Source organism: Sphaeramia orbicularis, chromosome 8, assembly GCF_902148855.1.
Source record: "Sphaeramia orbicularis chromosome 8, fSphaOr1.1, whole genome shotgun sequence".
Taxonomy (NCBI): domain Eukaryota; kingdom Metazoa; phylum Chordata; class Actinopteri; order Kurtiformes; family Apogonidae; genus Sphaeramia; species Sphaeramia orbicularis.
This window is the reverse complement of record NC_043964.1, coordinates 14,756,990-14,776,982: the sequence shown is the minus strand read 5'-3', so window position 1 is coordinate 14,776,982 and position 19,993 is coordinate 14,756,990. Positions and strand designations below refer to the sequence as shown.

At 34.3% G+C, this 19,993-nt stretch overlaps 1 protein-coding gene across 1 annotated transcript in view; it reads left to right on the top strand.

The window, feature by feature from the left end:
• baiap3 (BAI1 associated protein 3) overlaps positions 1–19,993 on the top strand; it is a 132,874-nt gene that overhangs the window by 49,449 nt on the left and 63,432 nt on the right. The window contains exons 4-11 of the mRNA XM_030140103.1: positions 4,906–4,989; positions 5,176–5,283; positions 6,641–6,700; positions 9,825–9,891; positions 12,757–12,970; positions 13,206–13,250; positions 14,602–14,679; positions 19,377–19,482. Of these exons, the coding sequence (XP_029995963.1) occupies positions 4,906–4,989; positions 5,176–5,283; positions 6,641–6,700; positions 9,825–9,891; positions 12,757–12,970; positions 13,206–13,250; positions 14,602–14,679; positions 19,377–19,482 (762 nt within the window). The remainder of the gene's footprint in view (positions 1–4,905; positions 4,990–5,175; positions 5,284–6,640; positions 6,701–9,824; positions 9,892–12,756; positions 12,971–13,205; positions 13,251–14,601; positions 14,680–19,376; positions 19,483–19,993) is intronic.

Sequence of the window (19,993 nt, the reverse complement as noted above, 5' to 3'; positions counted from 1 at the left end):
GACCTACTTTTCCCAAAATATAATGACATCTATTCTGAGTCATTGGCAATCTATAAACCCAATTTGGTATGAATTCAACCAAGAGTTTGCTGCTGCAGACGTGTGAAATGTTGGCCATTATAAGTTAATGGGGAAAAAAAATTAAAAATTCATAAAAATTTTGAATTTTGACCGACTTTTCCCAAAATATAATGACATCTATTCTGGGTCATTGGTAATCTATAAACCCAATTTGGTATGAATTCAACCAATAGTTTTGCTGCTACAGTGTTAACAAACAAACAAACAAACAAACCAAACTAAAAACAATACCCCTTGCCTTTAAGGGGGCGGGGTAATAAATCGTGAGTTATTTTGCAACAGTGGTCATTTTTGTGAAACACTCTGCCTTGCATATTTACTTCTATTCCCAAAATATAAGTGTGAGAGAATAAAAGATATTTGAAAAAATAGTAGCGCGTAATTTTTGTGTCCTTTTTACCATGTTACATGCAGATTTTTGTATGCGCGCGTCAAATAAAAATGTGTTTCATCTGAAAAATAATTTGTCTTTTATCTCAGTAAATATTTATTTGTAAAACAGACTCAAAATGCTTCCAAACTTGCTTCATAACATTAGTCTATATCTGGTTTGATTTTGAGCCTCCATGTCCTTTTTTCGGGACCAGTTTCATAGAAGCACCCATATGTGATCATTTGTACAGAGAGAATAAGTATCCGAATTTTTCTTCTCAATTAATGTACAAATGTAGAAAGGCAAGAGGCCAAGTATTGCCTTATAGAAGTGGACTGCCCTCTCTGATGTCATTTTGAAGACAGAAATTTGGTATTTTGCCGATCACATTTTGGTTTTTTAGAGATCCGTTTGCCCGTAGTTGGACAGTGAAGTGAAACTGGAAAGAGATGCAACCAGCAGGAAATCACAGCGTTTAACAGCAGTTTAATGCTGCGTTCCAGGCAACCCGTAACTCATGCTTTTCCAACCTTCTACCGGTGAAAATGCACTGGAATGGCAGTCAAACCTGTGACTTCCCACCTGTGAACTCGTACTAGATCGATGTACTCCCAGTTACGAGTTCTGACGTCCCGTAGCAATGGCGGCCCCCGTGGATGCGGTGTTTATGCAGATTGTTTATTAAAACTAGGTATTGCTCTAACGTTATTTATCTGCAAATGTTCTGCATAATCAGCAACTACTCTAGTGTTAGCTACTTTTTAGTCCACTGAGTGCAAGAATAAATTTAAATAGCTTCTCTTGCCTTATGCACCATTTTTACTCCTCTGTTTCCCTCAAATAACCAAGGAGCAAACACCTTTGGCGATAGAAATGATTGCACTGGGTTACAAAAAAATGTTTTTTGCAAGTTGTCTAGGTTTTTTCAACTGAATTAGGACCATTTTGCACCGCTAAATCCAAAAATGACATCTGTTTTTCTCAGTCAGGTCAGGTTTTTTTTGCTAGTTTGATTTTGAAAAATTTGATCTTCTCACAAAATTGATTACATTTTTGTGACTTTATCAGTTGATTTTTTACCTAGTTCTCACCCAAAATAGGTTTTAAGAGAAAAAAAAATCATTTTCTAACAGGATGTATTTATTATTTGTTATGTATTCACCGCAGATGTAGCAGAATACGTCAGGCTTATTTTTGCAAGATCTTCTAGTCGAAGCCATTTCATTCACCTGTAATATTAAAAAAAAACATTAATCATAAATTGGCAAAAGTAAAATCTTCGAAACTCGTTTATTGCAAGAAATATGAAAGAATTTTGTATCATATGATGTGAAAATGCCCATAAATGTAAGCAAAAATGTTAAAAAGCCAATATGTAGCATAGTTCAGAAAGTTGACCTGATTGAGCAAAATTAATGTGATTTTTGGATTCAGCACACCCAAATTATCCTAAGTCAGCTCAAAAAACTTAAATAATAAATTTGTTGTTGACCAGTGTTGTAAATGAACATAACATGCGATCCGACATGTTGGTTTGTTTACATCTAGCTACCACACTTCCTTGCGCTCAGGCAGTTCTCAGGCAGTTTGGCGTGACTTGCCTGGAACGCTACAGAGTCGTGAGTCGTGGTTTGAAGTCGTGACTTACGGGCTGTCCAAATGTCCAAAAAATGTCAGTATTACATTGGACCACCTTTACTTTTGATTATAGGATGTATTCGCTGATGCATTATTTATACCATGGATCTCTTATGCACACTGTAAATGTCAGTGTTTAACCCATAAAGACCCAGTGTTACTTTAGTGTCGGTTCTCAAATGAATTTTTCCTCTCTATTTAACCTTTCCTAAGTAATTTATCATGGTTTATTATACTATTATCCTCTGAATTTTGCTTTTTTTCGGTGAAATTCATCTATTTTTCTATATTTAATTCTCTGATCATGTAGATGTTCATAGAAGCTCAAAGTCGAAACAGAGAAAACTGAAGAAAAAGTGACTTTTTCAGTAAAATATTACTACTTCTACTTTTCATTTTGTAATAATTTCCTCAGATTTGTCAATTAATTTGCTTTTGTAATGAATTTGTTAAATTGTAAAGAGACTTCATGGACACCCTGTATTTCAATGCAACAATTCAGGTTTAACCGTAAAGACCAAGTGGTACTTTTTGTAGCTGTTCCCAAATTATTATTATTATTTTTATTTTTTTTTATGTGTGTGTAAATCCTGTATTTTCCTATATTTAATTCACTGATCATGTAGATGTTCATTAAAGCTTAAAGTAAATTCAAGGGTTAATATATCAGAAACAGAGAAAAATGAAGTCAAATCCATCATTAATTGAACATAAACCCAGTGTGTCCATCCACTGTCATTGATCCAACTCCATGGTTTTACTGGTGAATCAATGTTGTAGAAGATGACTGTGTTTCCATGGTAACTATGGAACCTCTGAACATCCAAATGGGTCATATCTGATGACCACGAAAAGATGAAAAACTGCATTTTATACCAATTATTTACATGTATTGATAGGATAAGTGGATGTACAGTCTAGATCAAAGGTGTCAAACATGCGGCCCAGGGGCCAAAACCGGCCCGCCAAAGGTTCCAGTCTGGGATGAATTTGCAAAGTGCAGAAGATATTGACAGTCAAGGAGGTCAAACTCGAAAATAATAGCATAATAACCTAGAAATAATGGCTCCAAATTTTCTTCTTGATTTATTGTGAAAAAAATAATATGACATCATGCCTATAAATAATGGCAACACCAATTTTTTTCTCTTTGATTTACTGCAAAGAACATTAAATTCTGATATCCTTTAAGAATAAAACGTCAATAACCTGAACAAATATGAACAACCTGAAATGTCTAAAGAAAAATAAGTGCAATTTTAACAATATTCTGCCTGTTTTGTGTCTTGGTAGATCTGATCTGTACTGCACATGTATGAATCGTAAGTTGAGGCACAATATTGATCACGCTTTTTTATTATTATTTCTTCTTATTTTTGTTCAGAAATTTCTGTATTTTCAGGTTATTCACATTTTTTTTGTTTGGATAGTTTGTAAAATGTAAATGTTTTCATTATTTAACCCTTTCATGCATTGTGGTCACTAGAGTGGACAGTTATTCTCCAGCTGTTCTCCTGTATATTCAAGGGTTTTGTTGTTTTAGTTCCATATCAGCCGACATAGTGGACGCTCAGGCACCATCCCATACACTGTAATTTATACAGTTAATGTAACTTTGCTGTTCTCAATAAACCTGATCTGCAGTAACATGTTTGAGTGTAAATCATTTGCTTGTTATTGTTATTAGACTGTAAAAAAAAAAAAAAAAAGTAAAATAATGTAAAAATAATGTAATTAATGTAAAAGTTTTTTTTTTTTTTTATATATATTATCTCCATGAAGTGAGTAATGACTAATATTAGTTTATGTTTAAATGTGAGAAAACATCAGATTAGCAGCATTAAAAATGTTTTTATTTCATAGATTTTACACAGTATATCAGTAAACGCATGTTTCTTTGCTTCAAAAATGAAACGCATGGTGTCCAGCCGAGTGGACATACTTGCAACCCCATGAAAAGTAAAATATAAAAAAATAAAATAAAAAATAAGGAAAAGAAAAAGAAATAATAAAAATAAAATAATAATATGAAAAAACAAAACAAAAAAACAATTCAATCGCATAGTTTTTTTCATGCCTAAAGAGGAATAAAAACACTTGAGAAAAAAAATCTCAATTAAGGTGCTCATAATTCATGCATGAAAGGGTTAATGTTATTTTTTTGCATATGAAAAATTTGGAGTTGTCATTATTTATAGGTTATTGTGCTATTATTTGACTGGTCCGGCCCACTGGAGGTCACATTGGGCTGAATGTGGCCCCTGAAAGAAAATGAGTTTGAGACCCCTGGTCTAGATCAGTAGATGGTTTTGGTCGACAGTGAATGTGTGGGTCTTTTTGGGTTAATATGTCCAGAGCTGCTATATTTTTTTCGCCAAGAACTTACGCTGATGTTTGAGTCGGACCACTGTGTATAGTGTTCTTCAGGTCATTCCAAAGGTTCTCAGTGGGGTTCATGTCTGGACTCTTTGTGGCCAATCTATGTGCAAATATGAGTATTATAACAGGTGGTCTACAGGTAATGACGCATTTTCGGGTCCACCCTCAAGTGGCCATTAGAGGAAGTGCAGGTTTTGGTGTTTTCATGTTGGGTTCTTTTATCAGCCCTCGATGTGGCTTTTCTGTGCATGTTATGTTTTCCTTAAGGAGGCTACAAACCAGAGCAGACTTTCCTCCTGTAGTGTTGTGTGATTGACTGCTTTCAACGATAACAAACTGTGAGCTCTCTGTTCTGTCCTTACATAACACAACCTTCAGAAAAGAGGTTTTTTTTTTTTTTTTAGAAAGCCTAAACTGTTTTTGTGTCCTTGCAGTGCCAAAGAGGGCTCTGCACAGTGCCACCGCCCCAAGAGTATGTGGACCAAGCCTTTATCCCCGACAGAATCAGCAGGACCGAGGTGCTTCAGAAGCTCAGCTTTTCTGCTTTTATTGTATTTCAGCTGGGATTAAATTTTAAAAGTCACAATGAGAGTATGCAGCTGTGTTTTTTATCCTTGTTTTTGATGTGCAACGAAGCAGAAGCAAAAGAACATGAGCATCTATTTTTCAAGGGCTGTTATTAAGTGGAGTGTGTTTTCATGTAGCTGGATCTGCTTTATGAGGAGGCTGTGTACACAGTGGTCAACAGAGTGGGCGTGGCCTCACCAGAACATGTGAAGAGTGACGAGGAGCTGTTCGCCTACCTTCTGAAGGTGTCTGTCTGTCTGTCTGTCTGTCTGTTTATCTATCAAATGATGACTTTTTCATCTTAAAAAATTCTATTCTATTCTGTTCTATTCTATGCTACTCTATTTTACTCTATTCTATTTTACTCTACCCTTTTCTATTCTATTCTATGCTACTCTATTCTATTTTACTCTACCCTATTCTGTTCTGTTCTATTCAATTCTATACTATTCTACGCTACTCTATTTTACTCTATTCTGTTTTACTCTACCCTATTCTATTCTATTCTATTCTATTCTATTCTATGCTACTCTATTCTATTCTATTCTAGTCTATGCTACTCTATTTTACTCTACTCTTTTTTACTCTATTCTATTCTATGCTGCTGTATTCTATTCTATTCTATTCTATTCTATTCTATTCTATTCTATTCTATTCTATTCTATTCTATTCTATTCTTCTCTACTCAATTCTATTTTACTCTACCCTATTTTACTCTATTCTATTCTATTCTTTTCTATTCTATTCTGTTCTGTTCTATTCTATGCTACTCTATTCTATTCTATGCTATTCTATGCTACTCTATTCTATTTTACTCTACCCTATTCTATTCTATTCTATTCTATTCTATTCTATTCTATGCTACTCTATTCAACTCTACTCTATTCTATTTTACTCTACCCTATTCTATTCTAGTCTATTCTAGTCTATGCTAATATATTCTATTCTACGCTATTCTTCTCTACTCAATTCTATTTTACTCTACCCTATTTAACCCTACTCTATTCTACTCTACTCTTTTGGGTAATACTCGACTCTATTCTACTCTACTCTACTTTTACCCTATTCTACTCTACTCTATTTTACTCTACTTTACTTTACTCTACTCTACTCTACTCTTAACCTACTCTATTCTTAACTCTTTATATTTCAGCATTTATTCTCGTTATTTATTTTGTAATCAGTACACGATGAGTTATTTAACACGACTTATTTAATGTATTTTTCTCAAAAAAAATTTCAAGTACCCCCTGGGCTTCTTCCAAGTACCCCTGGGGGTATGTGTACCCCACCTTGGGAACCCCTGTTCTAATGTTTTACATCAGATTTCATTCAACACATGTTCATTATTTCCAAACATTGACTGTTTCCTGTAGAAGCCATATATTTTTTGTGAGTTGTTACTACCGTGCAATATATTTCCCTCTATTTCCTTGTTATATTTTTATAGAGAGACAGCGAAATAGACATTATACTCATTATAACCATGTAAAGAAGACATAGTGATGGGTGTCTTAAGACTTCTGCACAGTACTGTATATAAAAATCCATAATACCATTTTTTTTTCTTATATAAAAACTTGAGTGACTTTTTTGTTTCAGGTGTTTGATATGGGTGAGGAGGAGCACGATATTATTCTTCAAAAAGTTCAAGAATCCAAGGTAAAACTTCTTGCATGACTCACTGCACATTATAATTCAGATTAGGTACACTTTGGCGAACGCAACAGTTGAACAGTGCACTTGCAGAATATTTTCAGCTCAGGTGCGTTGTTTCTAAAATGGGTTGCTGTGGTCTTACACTTTTGGTAAAAATGATTACTTTGGTCCTTTACATTATTTTTTCCCAGTGTTAATGCAGCGTCTTAGGCTTCATCCACAGCTGGTGTCTGAGTGCATTTGCTGATATTCTGTTGGACTGCACAGCGGTAGCACTAAGGTGAAAGCATGGTCTGTGGAGCCAGAGGACTGCACTGATGCCTATGGAGACTGAATTGTGGGGTCCAATAACACCTCTTTAGTATTAATCTACACTTTTTATGTGGCTGGCAGGAACCTTTCAGACTCTCTGTAAAGAACTGACACTGTATAACATTCAATTCAGCTTTATTTATGGAGCATATTTCATGCACAAGGCAGCCTCAATGTGCTTCTCAACAGGTATATAACATAAAAAAAAATCATAAAAAAGAGAGTGCAACTGCAAGTAAACGATCATATGTAGTCGCACTTAACCGTATAACGCTGAATGTGTCATATTTGATACATGAGTTTTGAAGCCCTCTGCATGATCAATGTGATATTTTTTTTCTTGAAAAACCTGATATATACAATTAGAACAGGGATGTCAGCCAACTGTTCAGCAATGGGTTCAAATAACATGGGATATTTACAAAATGGAAAAAAAAAAATTACATTCACTGTTAATCTGAAATTAGAAATATTCGTCAAACATTGGGAAAAATGGGAAAATTATGTGAAACAATACATGCCAAATGTTACCATGGTGATATAAAAGGAGACTATTTGATTTAATATGTACTTTTTTATTTTTATTTTCAGTCTGTATAAATATTACTCGTAAACTTTCTTTTCTATTGAATGTTATACAAAGCTAGATATGTCCATGCTGTTCTCTCTCTGGATGTTTGAAGAAAAGAAAAAAGAAAAGTTTTAGGTTTTTTGTTGGAAGACATAACAACATTTACAACATACTCAAAGTGTGAGCACTGAATATATTCCAGAAATTTAAATAGTTATGTTGATTGTATACAGCTTGTCTAGATTTGGAGAGTAGAGATACTAATAAATAACATACTTGATCAATAAAAAAAAAAAAAAAAAAAAAGCCTAATATGATATAAAGTGGGCCGGACCAGTAAAATAATAGGATAAGAACTTATAAATAATGCAAACTCCACAGTTTTCTCTGTTTTTGAGTGAAAAAAGTAAAATTCCTTAATGAAAATGTTTCCATCTACGAACTGTACTTGAACATAACATGAACAAATAAGAACAACCTGAAAATTCTGTTGGAAAATAAGTGCAATTTTAACAACATTGTACCATAGTTTATCATTTATGCATGTGCATCACAACTTACAGATCACAGTGGATCTACAAATACATAAAACATTTAGGAACAGGTAGAATATTGTTAAAATTCCACATACTTCTCTCAAGACATTTCAGGTTCTTCATATTTCATATTGGCATTCTTCAAATGGCGTTAAATAACACGCAAAAGGATGAAAATGCATATGTATAACACGCCATATGCAATAAACTGGCGTCACATACAACGTAATTTCATGAGATCAGTCTGCACCAGAGGCCTTTCCAGTGACACTACAAGACTGTCGTTAACGAGGAAGGAGGCAGAACTTTGACAGTTTTGAAAAGGAGTTACCAATTTGTTAGACATGTTTGTGTTATATTATGTCTTTGTTCAAAAATAATAATATTTGAGCATTGAGACCCGATGTATCAAATATGATACAAAATTGAAACTCATACAGGGAAATTGATATTTGGAAAAAACATTTTTTGGTTGTTCAGAAGGACCAATAAAGGCTCCAGTTTCAAAGAACTGGAATTGTCTGTTTTCTGATTTAATGGTTCAGAGTTTGCAGGGTTAAACACACACAACTCAACAGAACGCTGTCGAGAAAAGGTACGTTGTTAACCAGTTTTTAAAAATAGCTACTGAAGTGGCGAGCAAGGTTATTATCGTTCACGAAAACTAACAAAATGACAAAAATTTCATAAAAATCTGTCCATAACTTTTTGAGTTGTCTTACTAACAGACAAACAAACAAACAAACCCTGATGAAAACATAACCTCCGCCACTCCTTGGTGAAAAAAAAAAAAAAGAAGAAAAAATCCCCATCCCCAGAGCAAGGTTATTATCGTTAACGAACACTAACGAAATGACGAAAACTAGAATTGAAAAAACATTTTCGTTAACTGAAATAAATAAAAACTATAATTAAAAGAAAAAAACGATAACTAACTGAAACTGTATTGTGTCTTTACAAAACTAACTAAAACGTATAAAAATTATGGATAAAATTCCCTTCGTTTTCGTCTTTGTCAATGTCGGATTGATATGAAATCGATTTATTTTGCTCTAGCAATTTTAGCTAGCGGCACCATACGGCACTTCTCGGTCCGTCACTTCTCGTCACTTGTCGTTTCCAGTCGTCTTCTGGTTCCCACTCTACCTGGAAACATGGAGACTAAAGTTGGGAGAAAGCAGCAGAGTCCTGTCTGGGATTTATTTGAATATGACGGCGAAGAAGATAAAAGATACGACAAAACTAAAATTACTACTAAAACTAAACGAAAACTAAGCATTTACCAAAAAAATGACAACTAATAAAAACTAGCAAACCTGCTCTACAAATGAATTAAAACTAATTAACGAAATTAACGAAATTAACGAAAAAAAAAAACCCCTCAAAACTAACTAAAACTAAACTATAATGAAAAAGCCAAAATTATTATAACCTTGGTGGCAAGTCCAACTATATCAGGCAGGGCGTTCCATTTTTGTGGGGCATATTCACTAAAAGCTGCCTTCCCTTCTTGAATCTGGTGTGAAGGACGAGTAAGTTGCCACATATCTCAAGACGCAAACACAAGTTAATATTTTTCATCTTTCATCGACCACTCATGCTGATGTTTACTTTAATAAAGAAAAGAATAACCAAGCGTACTGTAAGATACTCAATGCTCTGACTTGTTGCTTTTATAGCTTTGTAAAGTGTTTTTGTGTTTTCACAGCGAGCCGGTTTTTCCTTGAGAGTTTCTGTCATGAAAGCGAAGAACCTGATGGCAAAAGACGCAAATGGTGAGGCATTTCAAGTATTAAATAGCCTTGACTAATGGAATAGTTCACTAAGAAATAGACTTCATACAGAACAAATAGGGGATATAAAGATTTGATGGTACTTGATTCGCCTCTTTGAGCGCTTTAACAAATGTGGTTGCTAAAGAAAAGCAAGGACAAGTGCGGCAGTGATACATGATCCCACTGTAAGGTTTTCAAAAGGTTACATATAGTATTGATAACGGATACTGTCAACAGGAGTATGTAACATACCAGAAAACACTCACAACAACAAAAAACACCACTACATCTCCACATACCATATCAGTTGCGGAATAAAGCCTGAAACGGAAGATTTTGTCCTTAACCCTCTGGTATCCCATCCAGCAAGGGCCTTACTAAGCACCAAGTGTGCCATTTTGGCACACTTGTGGAATAATGTCAAAAAATTTTTCATACAGTTTGTTTTTAATTCTTGTACACTTTTTTCTATTTCATCAACTTGAGCCGTAAATAAAAATACCAAATACTCAGTAACTGTCACATTTTTTAACCCTTTAAATGCCGTGTTTGTAATGTAAACAAACCATTTTTTTGGATGCAAAAAACACAAAAAATTATTTTTTTTCAATATACTACATAAAAAGTGGATCACATATTATTTGATTTTTGCAGCCTGACATATGTCAATGATTAACTCCAACATCGGTTAATCTGCATTATTATTTTTGGCGCCAGGTCAAATGTTGAAAAATACTAGCATCTGACACCAAGTGTGCCAAAAATGCACACCTATAAAACAAACTATTAAATATTATATATTGATTTATTTTTCTGCTCTAATTTGATTTTATTTTTGTAAATCAAGGTCAGCCCTAATCATCATACATATCAAATAATCATTCATTTTAGATTTTTTTAACCCTTTAACCCTCCGGTATCTGGGTGTGCCTTTTAGGCACACTTTGCACTTCGTTTTAAAAAACTTCATATTATTTTTCGCAATTTAAAAAAGGTTAGAATTCAAAAGTTGTTCATTTTTGCATGATCTTTAAAATTCTGGCCACCAACTCAACTTTGCACATTGTAAACAAAAGAAAATTACAAGACTAGCATCTGTCTCCTAAGTGTGCCTAAAACGCACTATTTCTTCCATTTGATATGTATGATTAGGGCTGACCTTGATTTACAAAAATAAAATCAAATTAGAGCAGAAAAATAAATCAATATATAATATTTAATAGTTTGATTTATAGGTGTGCATTTTACACACACGTGGTGACAGATGTTAGTATTTTTGAACATTTGACCTAGCGCCAAAAATAATAATGCAAATTAACTAATGTTGGAGTTAATCATTGACATATGCCAGGATGAAAAAATCAAATAATATGTGTAAATGGCCTCGCTAGTTGCTGAACCAGCTATCCAAACAGTTAAACATGAGAACATTCAGAAACGTCACAGACTCCGGAGGATGATCAGTGTAGTTTACTGAGTAATTTGTATTTCTTTGTGAAACTGTAATACAGAAAAAACAGGAATATCTATATCAGTAATCGTGTCAATAATCACAGAACACAACCAGCACATCCAAACATGCATAACAATGAACTGAGACCACTAGCATTGCTATTAGCATCGCGGTTAGCGGAACAATCAGCGCAACAATTCCACACATTTTTTAGATCATTAAGAACACTCTAACACCCAAGTGCACAACCGAACAGCAATGTACAAGGTATGGAATCACCTCAAACACATAATACTTACGGACGATGCATGAACAAACATCAAAACAAAAGAAACCAAGGTAAGTAGCACTGCCATGTACTGGTGAGAACCTTTTTAACCACTTCCTCTTTAATTCTTCTTCTACTATTCTAAATAACATAAACTAACAATGGCCACTAGATGGCGTATTTTGACAAGTTACCAACAGCATTATCTACAATGAACATAACAATACAGGGTGGGGAAGCAAAATTTACAATGAACATTTAGTTGTTTTTTCTCAGCAGGCACTACGTCAATTGTTTTGAAACCAAACATATATTGATGTCATAATCATACCTAACACTATTATCCATACCTTTTCAGAAACTTTTGCCCATATGAGTAATCAGGAAAGCAAACGTCAAAGAGTGTGTGATTTGCTGAATGCACTCGTCACACCAAAGGAGATTTCAAAAATAGTTGGAGTGTCCATAAAGACTGTTTATAATGGAAAGAAGAGAATGACTATGAGCAAAACTATTACGAGAAAGTCTGGAAGATACTATTGAAGAAGAATGGGAGAAGTTGTCACCCGAATATTTGAGGAACACTTGCGCAAGTTTCAGGAAGCGTGTGAAGGCAGTTATTGAGAAAGAAGGAGGACACATAGAATAAAAACATTTTCTATTATGTCAATTTTCTTGTGGCAAATAAATTCTCATGACTTTCAAAAAACTAATTGGTCATACACTGTCTTTCAATCCCTGCCTCAAAAGATTGTAAATTTTGCTTCCCCACCCTGTATGTGATCCACTTTTTATGTAGTATATTGAAATTTTTTTTTTTTTTTTTTTTTTTGCATCCAAGAAAATGGTTTGTTTACATTACAAACACGGCATTTAAAGGGTTAAAAAATGTGACAATTATTGAGAATTTGGTATTTTTATTTACGGCTCAAGCTGATGAAATAGAAAAAAAAAGCGTAAAAGAATTAAAAACAAACTGTATGAAAATTTTTTTGACATTATTCCACAAGTGTGTGAAAAAGGCACACTTGGTGTTTTGCTGGATGGGATACTGGAGGGTTAAAGCTGCAGTGACAAAAAAAAAAAAAAAAAAAAAAAAACCTGACCTAACTTATTTTCGATGTATTACATTGTGGCTTCTCAGGGTATAGCGACCCCTACTGCATGCTGGGAATCCTGGTTGGTCAGAGCCCCCGGGAGACGGAGGAAAAAAAGGAGAGAAAGTTCAGCTTCAGGAAGAGGAAGGAGAAGCTGGAGAAGCGCTCCAGCACCAAGGAGGTGTTACCAGCCAGGTGTATCCAGGTGACGGAGGTTAAACCAGAGACCCTGAACCCGGTCTGGGATGAGCACTTTGTGTTGTGAGTACACACTTTTTTTTACACTGTTTTTCAGAGTACAGGATGCAACGCCGAGTGTGACATTTGGGATTCACACTTTGATTTGTTTCACACTGAAGCTGTCAGTGACGTGACCATCACCGCAAACTGTCATCTGTGTTTTCTTCCGAAGATCTGAGCTGTTTACTGACAGTGTTCGTAATTGGATTCATAATGTACTATTGTTTTTTCTTTTTTTTCCCTGTTTATTTCACAGTGAAATAGATGACGTCCACAATGATCTCTTACATCTGGACATATGGTAAGATTAGAGCGCAGCAGTTACACCAGATGTCTTCAATATCCCAGTGGCAATGGAAGGAGGAAGAGGGTTTATTCATGTGATTTTCAGCAGATTAGAGGGTTTCATTATTCTGGCATTAAACATAACCTTTGGAAATTAGTTTATGATTAACAAAGTAAGTTATCTTACCTTATCTTATCTTACTTTACTGTACCTTACATCTTATCTTATCTTATCTTATCTTATTTTACCTTATCTTATCTTACTTTACCTTACCTTATCATATCTTACTTTAATGTACCTTTCATTATATCTTATCTTATCTTATCTTATCTTATCTTATCTTATCTTATCTTATCTTATCTTATCTTATCTTACTTTACCTTATCTTGTCTTGTCTTGTCTTGTCTTATCTTATCTTATCCTACCTTACCTTATCATATCTTACTTTACCTTATCTTATTTTACTTTACCTTACCTTATCTTACTTCACCTTATCATGTCTTACTTTATCTTATCTTATCTTATCTTATCTTATCTTATCTTATCTTATCTTATCTTATCTTATCTTATCTCATCTGTTGTTATGTATTTCATGTAGTCTTATCTTACCTTGTTATGTCATATGTGGTCCAATCTGCTTTTATCTTTTCCTGACATTTTTTTTCTTGTCTTATGTTGTTTTATCTAGCTTAATCTTATCTTTCCTTATATTTTCTTATCACTTTGTCTTATTTTTTTTCTTGTAGCCTTGTTTTATTTCATGTTTTCTTGTCTTACCACATACAACCTTAACTTATTTCATCTTTTCCTGCCGTTTTTCCTCATTTTATGTTTATCTTATCTCTAGTTTTATATTTATTTATTTGTGGTCTTCCTTTGACTGTAGACTTTTCTTATGGTGTTTTGCTGTGTTATCTCTTTATTTTTTCTTATAGTCTTGTCTCATGTTATTTTGTGTAATCTAATCTAAATGTTGACTTGGAAATAAGGATGAACTATTATGATTTTGGTGACTAATTCAGCTGATTAAGTTTGCTAAGGAAAGGTTTATTATCCAAACTAAGTGAATCCACCTGATTGAACTACAGCTATTGTTTATTGCTTTATTCATTCCAACAATTTCTTTACTTTTTTTTCTTTCTTTCTTTCTTTTTTTATGAACATTACTATTTTTTGTTTGCACTTTAATCTTTACATTAACCTGCTCTAAAATATAACAGATCCAAAATGTAGTTTTTTTTCAGCCAGTGTTTCTGTTTGTGATTAGGGTTGATTGTATGGTTTCTTTCAGTATATTTCTATCTGTGTAAAGTAAATGAAGTATGTTATCACAGTAAAACAATGTGAATGATCTTCTCGTCATAAGGGATCACGATGATGACGTCTCTGTTGCTGAAGCCTGCAAGAAGCTCAATGAAGTTAGTGGACTTCGAGGAATGGGCAGGTAGAAGAAACTACTACATTATTAGTTTTTGTAAAATTTTTTTTTTTTTTTTTTTTTTTTTTTTTTCATATCTTAATATAACCAGGAAAAATCCCATTGAAATTAAGAACCTCTTTTACAAGGGAGTCCTGGTCAAGATAGGCAGCAGCAAATACAACACACAGTTACAGGATTACACAGTTAAAACATACATAACAGTTAATAAAAATAACATTTACAAGCAGATGAAGAAAAACGTCGGCCTCAAGAACTCTCAGTTTGGACTTAAAAACATGCTTTCTGTAGCTGATTCCATGCGTAAAGTGTAGGGTAAACAAAAGCCCTTTGACCCATGTCTGTACGGGTGAATGGAACTAAAAGCACTGTATGATCATTTGTACTTAAAGAGAATAAATATCAGAATTTCTCTTCTCAATTAATGTACAAAATGTATTGAAAGAACTGTTGTAAAAACATGTTTTATCTAAAATGCAGGTAAATCCTTCAAATGGCTGCTTAGATTTGAAAGGCTGAGTGTTTTTTTTACTTTTCTGTTTTGTTTTTGGTTTGGTTTGTTTGTTTGTTAACACTCTAACAGCTAAACTATTGGTTGAATTCATACCAAATTGGGTTTATAGATTGCCAGTGACCTTGAATAGATCAGATTACATTTTGGGAACAGTAGGTCAAATTTCAAATTTTTTATGAATTTTTACCTCCGCCATGAGGTATTGTAATTACTTTGCTTTGTGTGTTTGCGTGTTTGTTTGTTTGTTAGCAACTTTACAGGAAAACTATTCCAACTATCTTTACCAAATTTCACCCACAGATAGGCTTAGGTCCTGGGACCAACCCATTAAAATTTGGGCCAAATAGGCCAAAGTTCAAGGTCACAGCAAGGTCACAAAAAAATCTCTCATCTTTGAGCAATTTTCGAAAATTCATTAAAAATTCACAACAACTCCGATTAGCCTCCAATTTGATCCACCTGTAGCTTTAACAATATTTTGTATCTGGCACAAAATTGTCCACATCCACTGTGGAATGTGGACTCTGTGGACATTTACATTTAACATTGAAAATCCCATTTATGACACATTTTTCATTATAACTCAACAAATATTGATTGGAATTTCATATAATTTGACATCCACATGACTGGTACCAAGCTTCAACTTTTTCTGCTGTATGGAACAACCTTGAAACTGTTTAATTTAAAAAGAAATAGTCGATCCACACATGCACACCGTTCGGGGTGCTTGGTGGAGGTTTGCGTTCTCCGAACACTTGTTTAAATTTTTTTTTCCCCATTTACTTATAATGGGTGAAATTTCAAATGTCTGTAGCAGCAAAACTATTGGTTGAATTCACACCAAATTTGGTTTATCGATTGCCAGTGACATAGAATAGTTGTCATTCCATTTTGGGAAAAGTCGGTCAAAGTTCAAATTTATTAAGAATTTTTAAAACTTTTTTTTCCTCCCTTTTACTTATAATGGGCAAAATTTCAAATGTCTATAAAAACATTAATTTTGTTTCAATTTATTCCAAACTTGACACATAGAGGCAATGGATTCTATGCACAGCCCCACGACTGAACTTCAGGTGGGTCCTTTATTTCCTGTCTCTCATTATTGGACACACTGATTAATGAAGGTGTGCCTAATTAATCAGTAGTCACAACAAGAAGTAGCAGACACACCTGGATTAATCAGTGTGTCCAATAATGAAAGACAGGAAATAAAGGACCCACCTGAGGTTCAGGAAGTGGTGGAGCTTTTTTTTTTTTTTCTGTATTTGCATTCACAGGTTGTTGTTGTTTTTTTCTTTTTTACTTCATTTAAATATCAATTTACAAACTTCGTCAAACATTTAACATATAGCACAATACATACAAGAGAATACAGATATAAAAACAAAATACAATCATAAAATCAATATATGCATGAAATACATTTTCAATAATTCATATACAAAAAATAAATAATAAATAAATAAATACATACATACATATATACATACATAATTTCTCACCTAAAATTTCATCAAATGTCAGAGGAAACATTAAATAACTTATCATAACTATCAAGGAGTGTCTTATTTTTTAAAAATTATTAACAAGGGTTAATGATTTGTGAAATGAATTAAATTCAATTAAAAAATTAGGAAAGGTTGGTTTGGAGGCTGAACATTTTTGTGTATGAATAAAATATTTACCCAATAAAATAAAACAATTAACTGAATATTGGAGACATTTGTCCTTATTTTCATAATAACATATAACATCTTTCAGGGAAAAACAGTATGACATGTTAACTTGGGTGAAGATATGAGAACACAGGTTAGACCAAAGCTGCTTTGTGATATTACATTCAAAAAACAAATGGTTTAAAGTTTCATCAGCATGTCCACAAAAAACACAGGAGTTATCCACATCCTTGAATTTTGAAATGAAAAAGTTGACAGGATATATCTTGTGAAGAATTTTGAAATTAATTTCTTTTACTTTGTTATGGATACAGTATTTGTGAGGTAAAAGCCATGCTTTTCCCCAGTCTGTCCTCGAAATAAGAGCGCCAATAAAATTTTCCTTGTGGAGAAAACCTATTTTTATCTTGAAAAATTTTTCTTATATGTTTATTGTTACATTTCTTGTCTTGTATATTGATACCATTGATACCACTGGCCTAATTTCTTGACAGAAGGATAAGTGACTTTTCATTAAATTAAGTAAGCCAGATGGGATTGCTTTTATCACTGAGTTATATTTACCTCCGCCAAGGAGGTTATGTTTTTGCCAGGGTTTGTTTGTTTGTTTGTTTGTTTGTTTGTCTGTTTGTCTGTCCGTTAGTGTGCAACATAACTCAAAAAATTATGGACAGATTTTGATGAAATTTTCAGGGTTTGTTGGAAATGGGATAAGGAAGAAATGATTAAATTTTGGTGGTGATCAGGGGTGGGGGGGCCCACAGGGGGGGCGCAGACCAGAAAATTTCATCAAAATCTGTCCATAACTTTTTGAGTTATGTTGCACACTAACGGACAGACAAACAGACAGACAGACAAACAAACAAACAAACCCTGGCAAAAACATAACCTCCTTGGCGTGGGGGGGCCCACGGGGGGGGCCACTGATCAGCCTTGGCGGAGGTCTGCGCTCTCCGAGTGCTTCTAGTCTTTGAAAGGTATAGGAAAATGATGACGAGTTCTAAAACTTTCATTGGACAGGACAAGACAATGTTCATCCAAAACAGACAAGATATTATCAATACCTCTCTCAAACCATTTGGGATAGAAAAGAGACTTATTTCTAATACTTATACACTCGGTATTCCATAACAGAGTTTCGTGATTAGAAAAATTATGAGTGAAGCACAGTTTCCAGGAAAGAAGTGACTGCTGATGAAATTTAGACTGTGAAATTGGAAGTTTGTCAGGTGAGTAGTTACAGTTTAAAACGAAAGCTAGTCCACCAATTTTTTTGAAAATACGATTGGGGATGAAAAACCACAATGAATTTAGATGTGTCAAACATCTTTTTAACCAATTGATTACCTCCGCCAAGGAGGTTATGTTTTTGCCAGGGTTTGTTTGTTTGTCTGTTTGTCTGTCTGTTAATGTGCAACATAACTCAAAAAGTTATGGACAGATTTTGATGAAATTTTCAGGGTTTGTTGGAAATGGGATAAGGAAGAAATGATTAAATTTTGGTGGTGATCGTGGGTGGGGGGGCCCACGGGGGGGGGGGGGCGCAGACCAGAAAATTTCATCAAAATCTGTCCATAACTTTTTGAGTTATGTTGCACACTAACGGACAGACAAACAGACAGACAGACAGACAGACAAACAAACCCTGGCAAAAACATAACCTCCTTGGCGTGGGGGGGCCCACGGGGGGGGGGGCACTGATCAGCCTTGGCGGAGGTCTGTGCTCTCCGAGTGCTTCTAGTTTCAAAAGTATTAATGCTTTAACAAAATTAAGTACTTCAAGACCACCTTCCGCTCTGCTATTACATAGAACTGCATCTTTAATTTTGTGTGTTTTCTTTCTCCAGACAAAATCCAAAAATAGTTTGTTAATTTCACTAGCAGTGGCGGAAGTGGTGGAGCTGTGCATAGAGTCCATTGATATGCTGACATCACCACATGTATAGACATGATGACATCAGCTAGATCGACGCCAAAATAAGCTACAATATGTGCGAGGGGCGGGGTTTGTTGTGCCTGGCACCACTTATTTGTTAATTTATTCACTCGGTTGGCATCGTGTCAGTAAAAGATGACTCCTTCAGCTTCTCAATCACTCTTCCATTTCTATCTAAATTCTACCAGAAGCTGCGATTAAAGAATAAAGACGCCTGGTTTTACAGAATCATTCGATACATGTCCTTTCACCTTAATGAAAGCCTGACATCCAGGAAAGCCCAGCACTAATAAAGCTGTGTACACAGAACACAGACAACTGAGTCAGGTCATGAAGACTCCAGGAAAGAGCAGACATGTCTAATGAAAAGCTGAGAATGTCAGTCGTAGCAAAGAGATAAAAGTGTTCAGTGCTGGGAAATGTGCTGCTCCCTTTTAGAATAAATCATCAGAGATTAGACAGAATATGTCTCTTTCAATTATACGTGAAGAGAAAGAAGAAGCAGAGGAAGATCCTGCTAAAGCAAACCTTTTTTTTTTTTTTTTCTCACATTATTTGTTTTTCCTCTTGCCAGATATTTTAAGCAGATAGCAAAATCAGTGCGCTCCAATGGATCGGCATCATCGGGTTCTGAGGAAAATGCTGATGACTTCCTCGGATGCATCAACATCTCTTTGAGCGTGAGTTGTCAAAGTAAAAAAAACAAAACAAAAAACAAATGTACACAGCTACTGTAATGAATCAAATACTACAACAAATTCATTCCCAGAAGGATAGAGATACAAAACAGTTCCCTGTCAGAATAGAATAGAATAGAATAGAATAGAATAGAATAGATCTTAATGTCATTCTCACAGGAACAATGAAAATCTGTTTAGCAGCTCTGTTCTGTTTAGCAGAAAAAACACTTAGTGAAACAAAAAAAAAAAGTATAAAAATATCACACAAAAGTCTGAAAATGTAGGCATTTGCCAAAAGCTACAGGATAAAATATGAAATATACATATGCTACTAAAGTACTACAAAAACTACTGAGATATACAGATCTAATTATATAACACAAATGAGTATGGACAAGGATTAGGGCTACGGGGTAAAAAAATAAATAAATAAGGTCCAATATACAGGGGTTGGACAAAATAATGGAAACACCTTCACCTCAAGATGATAATGCCCCAATCCATACAGCTA